General features: G+C 50.6%; 1 protein-coding gene across 1 annotated transcript in view; it reads right to left on the reverse strand.

Moving 5' to 3' along the window:
• LOC102376018 (zinc finger protein 883-like) overlaps positions 1–6,093 on the reverse strand; it is an 8,568-nt gene extending 2,475 nt beyond the window's left edge. Inside the window, 4 exon segments of the mRNA XM_025195832.1 lie at positions 1–2; positions 4–266; positions 762–946; positions 5,970–6,093. The exon segment at positions 1–2 is cut by the window's left edge and continues 2,475 nt beyond it. Of these exon segments, the coding sequence (XP_025051617.1) occupies positions 1–2; positions 4–266; positions 762–946; positions 5,970–6,003 (484 nt within the window). The 5' untranslated portion in view covers positions 6,004–6,093.
• Positions 6,094–6,340: the final 247 nt, after the last annotated feature.

Raw genomic sequence — 6,340 nt, forward strand, 5'->3', positions numbered from 1 at the left:
TTGTGTATATGCTTGTGGTGAGCCAGCCAGGAGGAATAAGTGAAGCTCTTCCCACACTCTGAGCACTGATGTGGCTTCTCCCTTGTGTGCAGGTACCAGTGCCTGACGAGGTTGGAGGAATACCTGAACCTCTTCACACGCTTGGTGCAAAGGTATGGCTGCTCCCCCATCTGTATACACTGGTGCTGGGACAGGTTTTGCCGGCAGATGAAGCTCTTGCACTCAGTGCAGCGGTGTGTCTTCCTCCCCAGGTGGATGTACCGGTGCTGAGACAGGGAGAAGAAATGGGTGAAGGCCTCGCTACACTTCACACAGCGGTACTGATGCTTCTCCCTCCGCACGTGTAAGTACTTGACCAGGTCTGTGGGGCGTACAAAGCTTTAAGCCCATTTAGTGAAAGAGAAGCCGAGTTCTCCAGAATGGGTCTGAGAGTGAACAGCCAGGGTGGAGAGGCAGGTGAAGCTCTTCCCATATTTGGTGCTTATGTGGGGCTTCTCCCCAGGCTACCTTATCTTATGAAGAGCCAGGAATGATGGGCCCTTAAAGGTTTTCCTGACCTTCAGGCAGGGGTGGGCTCTGCCTTTGTGCTTGGCAGTGAGCTCCTGCTTTCCTCCAAGGCCCTTCCCAATGCCTTGGCTGGGATGCAGTGCATCTTCCCAGAGGCTCTTTAGGTCTCTCAGCTCCACAAAGTGTTCCCTGCCCCCAGGGCTCTGTCTGGGCTCCATCCATTCTCCACTCTCATGCTCAACTGGAGATGGTACCTGGTTCATCGCTCTGTTCTCCTTCTGCTTTCGGGGCCTCCCCTGACTCTTGTGCCATGGCTCCTTCTCAGGTCTCAAGGAGACCATCTTGCCTAAACTCCCTAGGGAAGTCCGTGCTGGCTCCAGGCTGGCAGGCCCTTCCGCAGGAGGCTGCTCCTTAGTTCTGCTCAGCAGCCAGGCACCTCCTGCATGGGTAAGAGAAATACCAGATTAGTGCCCAGCCTGTTGGCAAAGAGCAAATACTGAGCTAGGCCTCAGAGCAGGCCTGGACCTTGGCACTTGGATTTCTCAAGAAAACAAGGTCTTTCTGTGAAAACCCCAAGTGCTGGGAGTGAGAGAGGGACAGGTCCCTGTGTTGGGTTAATGTTCCCTTGTCTCTGAGCTGGACTCTCAGAGTTTTTGGTGCAGTCAGCAGCCATCACCTCCAGCCCTGCTGGGAGAAGCATATGTCAGACGTGTGTTATTTCATAGAAATTAGGGCTGGAAGGACCTCGGAAGATCAGAGTCCAGCTCCCTGCCCCAGGGGCAGGAAATCAGCTGGGGTCATAGGATCCCAGCAAGAAAAACATCCAGGTTTCTCTTGAAGGCATTCAGAGGAGGTGTTTGAACCACCTCTGGCGGCACACTACTCCAGACCTTGGGGCTCAGACAGTAAAGAAGTTCTTCGTTATGTCCAGCTTGAAACGGTCTTGCAGGAGTTTATAACCATTTGACCTTGTCATCCCTTGAGGTGCTCTGGTGAACAGGCATTCCCCCAGATCTTGGTTAACACCCCCTGTAAACCTATAGGTAGCCATCAGATCACCCCTGAGCCTGTGCTTTTCCAGGCTGAAGAGTCCCATAGCTCTCAGCCTCTCATCGTAAAGTCTGGTTTCCTGACCTCTGATCATGTGTGTGGCTCTTCTCTGGACTCTCAAGCTTCTCCACGTCCTTTTTTAATTGTGGAGCCCAAAACTGGACACAGTACTCCAGCTGCGGCCTCACCAAGGCCAAGTACAATGGGAGAATGATGTCCTGGGATTTGCCTGAGAAGGATCTATGGATGCAAGACAGCGTTTTGCTCTCTTTACTAGCCGCAGCTAGCTGTTAGGACAGTACCTGAATAGTTTCATGCTCTACTGGGCTGAGTATGACAGGAGTTCATAGAGCTGCAGCACTCTCTTCTGAAAGGAGCAGGGCTGTGCTTCCTGCTTGCTTCTAGGGCCAGGTCTGGCACAGGGAATGAGTCTATGGAGGTTTCCCTCTGCTGATGGGTCCCAAGTGGCCTCTATGTCACAGGAGTCTGCACTGGGTTAAAGCCAGGGGCAGGCAATTATTTTGGGTGGAGGGCCACTTACTGAGTTTTGGCAAGCCATCGAGGGCCACATGACAGGCAGGCATTCACAAATAAATATTAATCTTCTAAATGTTTTAGGGGCCCTGCAGGCCATATAGAATGGCCTGGCAGGCTGCATCTGGCCCGCATGCCGCATTTTGCCCACCCCTGCTTTAAGGCCTTGGCATAAACCCAAACCCGGAGTCTGCTGAATCTCAGCTTCGTAACACTCAAGGCCCCACAGAGGAAACAGAAAGGGGGCAATTCTGGTGCAAGCGATGGGGATTCACTTCCATCCGCAACACGAAAGCTTCTGAATCCCACCTATGCCGTGGAGCCCTTTAATGCAGCTTGAGACCATGATGAAACACTTCCTGGGTTCCAGGTCAACCTGACCAGGGGAAGCCAGAGCAAGCATCAGCTTCTTTCTTGTTCTACAGTAACAGCTACACAGAGCCTCTGCATAACATGCCGGTTCCCATGGGGGACTACAAATCCTGTCATGCCCTGGGAGACCCTGTTACAGAGGTATGGCTACCTTGGGCTGGGGAATGAACTCTTACATTGCTTTGTGAAGATGGAAATAGAAGAACACGGTATCCCAGGGAAACCAGATCTGGGCCAATAAATCAAGACAGCAAACCTAATTGTCCCCTGACATCTGTCATTAGAGGGAGAAGGGAACAGTTGCTTGTCTCCACATCCTTGAATTTCACCAACTGGGAACAACACATGTCTAGACACGTTACAGCATAACATACAGTATTCGATGTCAGCACCCTGCATGGCAGCACAGAGCAGGTCTGCACTTTCCAGGTCCCCCCGGCACGCTTGGCAGGAGCATTACTTAGAGCAGAGTCGAGTGGATGGGGCCACCACAACCCACCTCGTCACCGGACCTTGAGATTTCCCGACCGTCCTCATCAGAGACCCAGAGCTCCACTTGCCCTTGCTGGATGCTGCAGATCAAGTCAGGTATAGGACCCTGATATCCTGTTTGGGACAGTGGTTAAACAGGGTTAGTGACTGGGTACTAGATGCAGAAGAACCAACTGGGATTTGGGGAACAGATCCAAGGAACTCCAAGTTTCTGTTACGGCCTTGATGGACAAGAGAGCATAGGCATTTAGAATGAAAGAGAAGGCACTACAGGGAGAAGACTTCAAGAGACCATGATCCTTGTCACTCAGGTGGTGCGGGGATAGGCATAGGAAACCAAGCCCCAGCCACTCTCTGGTACAGACAGGGCATTAAACTGACAATCAGGTATCGGCATAAAGATGCACTGATCCATGATATAGGAGGGAGCAGAAAGATAAAGCTTTTACTGTTTGCAAGGTACCAAAAAGAAGAGACATTGGGCACACTTGTGGATGGATAACATTTGTCTTATCACTGTAATTCCAGGGGAAGGAGTGGTCATAAGCCTATTTTCAGTGCAGGTTTAAAGAGCAGGCCTGTGGCAATGAAAAGCATCAATGATAGGTAACTGAAAATTAGACTTTTTTCTGGGAAAGAGGATAATTAAACATCACCAGAGCACAGGAAAGGATGATTTTATTATAACTGTATTAGCAGTTGAAGCAGTCATCCCATCCAATCATAGGATCATCCCAGGAGAGGAATGAGTACACAGGCTGGCAAATATTACAGGGTTCAAAACAGTTCCTGGGGCTCATGGAGAGGGACAAAAGAAGGCAGAAGGAGACATCTCACAGCATGTGAAAGGACATAATGTACAAATGATCTACATCCACTTAGCTCAACTAGAGAAAGCATTTGAGCGCTTCCCTAAGAAAATCCTTTAGGGGGATATGGAGGGACAGGAAAGCATCAGAAAAGCAAGCTGACCGAGTAAGTTAATATGTACCTCAACCCTGCTCACAAGCCTGAACAAGCACCTGTATTAGATTCTCTGGAAATGAAAACTGGTTTTTGCTAGTACCTGCACCTAGCCCACTTTTTCTTCTTGCAGTGATGAGTGTCTGATCTGCAGAGGGATTTTAGGAAAAGGAGAGGAAAACTTTTGAAAATGGCAGAGCCAGCTTGAGAGCACAGGTCTTAAAGTAAATGCAGCAAAGCCAGAGTATCTGGTGTACGAGGATGAAGATAGCAGGGAGGAATGCAGACAGAAACTTCCAATGAACCCTTGCTAGGAGTACCTGAGTTACATCAAGTGTGCATGTCACTACAGGAAGAGTTGAGGAAACGCATCATCCATGTGCTGTAGCATGAGAGGCTGGTAAGACTTCCGTCAACTTCTGCTGGGTCATAACCAAAGGAGGAGAAAAGGGGATTTAGATACCCCAGAACTGAGCATGCTGGGATTCCTAAATGTGTTTGGAGAGGACAAGCTAGGCAAAAGAGGGAGGAAATCAGAATAGATTTCCCCAAGGAAAAGATCACAGGGCATTTAAGTACAATGAACTGGACATGATATGAACTCGCTGAGAAGGGAAAGGAGATCAGTCAGGGTAGCCAGAATCTGGAACGGGCTTGCAAGGGAGGTGGTGCTCTCCCCTGCCCCCGGGGTCTTCAAGAGAAGGCTGGATAGACATCTTCCCTGGGTCATCCGAGCCCAGCACACTTTCCTACCCATGGCAGGGAGTCGGACTCGATGATCTGTTGAGGTCCCTTCCATCTATGAATTATGTTGTCAAGAAATTGCTGCACATGGAAGCACCAGGAGTTACAAGACTGGGGAAGACAAAAGTGAACACAGATGAATGAAATGAAGGAGGATCTATCAGTATGAAAATGTGAGACGGGTCTGATCACTAACCAAGTAGCCGGGAGAAACATTTAAACTACCAGCCAAAAGTGTTTGTGGGTAAGAGTGTGAAACACAGGAAGCAGACTATGAAACTCCACATGTCACATAGAAATATAGAAAGTTAGGGCTGGAAGGGACCTCAGGAGGTCACATCTAGTCCAACCCCCTGCTCAAAGCAGGACCAGCCCCAACTAGATCATCCCAGCCAAAGCTTTTAGCCGGGTCCTGAAACCCTCCAAGGCTAGAGCCTCCACCACCTCTCTGGGTAACCCGTTCCAGTGTTTTACTACCCTCCTAGTGAGAACCTTCTTCTAACATCAAACCTAAACTTCCCAGGATGCAACGTGAGACAGCTGCTCCTTGTCCTGTCATCCGCCACCACTGAGAACAGTCTGGCTCCATTCCCTTTCGAACCTCCCTTCAGGTAGTTGGGTTCTATTTCCAGACGCTTATACAAATACGTCTGGTTCTCACCAAACGTCTAGACCCAGTCTGGCCTGTGGAATCTGTCTTGGTGTCCTAAAGTGGGGTGGAAGGTCTGGGCAGCCTCCGGTCCTCCAAAAAACTCTTGCCTGGGCACATGCATCGAAGGCCTGGGTGACCTCCCATGCATACACCGTGATCTGGAAAGATCAATGGTTGCCAAAGAGTCTCCTCTTCTCTAGGCTAAGTAAGTCCTGTTTCCTCAGTCTTTCCTCACAGGTCATGTCCCCCGGCCCCTTGCCATTTTTGTTGTCTATCACTCGACTCTCCCCTGTTCGTCCATACCCAAAGGCCCAAAACTGAACACAGGACTCCACATGCGGCCTCACCAGTGCTGAATAGAGGGGAGGAATCACTTTCCTTGGCCTGCTGACAACACACGCACCAATGCAGCCCAGGATGCCATTAGCCTTCTTGGCAGCAAGGGCACACCGCTGGCTCATTTTCAGCTGGTTGTCCACTGTAACCCCCAGGCCCTTTCATGCAGAGCTGCTGCCCTGCCGGACACCCCCTGCTAAGCCAAGCTGGTCTTCTGCCATGCTTGTTAATCTTCCTGCACATCAGGATGGTTTGTTCCTGCACTCTCGGTAAGGCTTCTGTCAAGTACTCCAGAGAGAAGCAAGAACCAGAGCTTTACCCAGGGAAACGAGGGCTTGGAAATTCTTCAGCATCTGGTCCCGGTAAAGCACCTTGTCGTCATCGTCCAGCAGCTCCCACTCCTTCAGTGTGAAATACACGGCCACATCCTCAAACACCTCCTGGAGCTGCAGACACAAGCGTTACACCATCAGTGTCTCCTCTTCCAGCTGCTTCCAGCCCCCACAGCCCTGACTGGGATCACTCTGTACTGTAACTAGTGGCAGGCTGAGCCCTGACAGGCAGGGATGCAAAATTTCCCATGCGCCCTGACCAGGCCTTCCCATACCAGCACCCCTGGCTCCCTGCAATGGGGAGGGAGCTCCTGCTAATGCAGCTTGGCGTGTTTGCAGCCTCCATCACCACAGGTTT

This window comes from Alligator sinensis, unplaced genomic scaffold (genome assembly GCF_000455745.1).
Source record: "Alligator sinensis unplaced genomic scaffold, ASM45574v1 scaffold2419_1, whole genome shotgun sequence".
NCBI lineage: Eukaryota > Metazoa > Chordata > Crocodylia > Alligatoridae > Alligator > Alligator sinensis.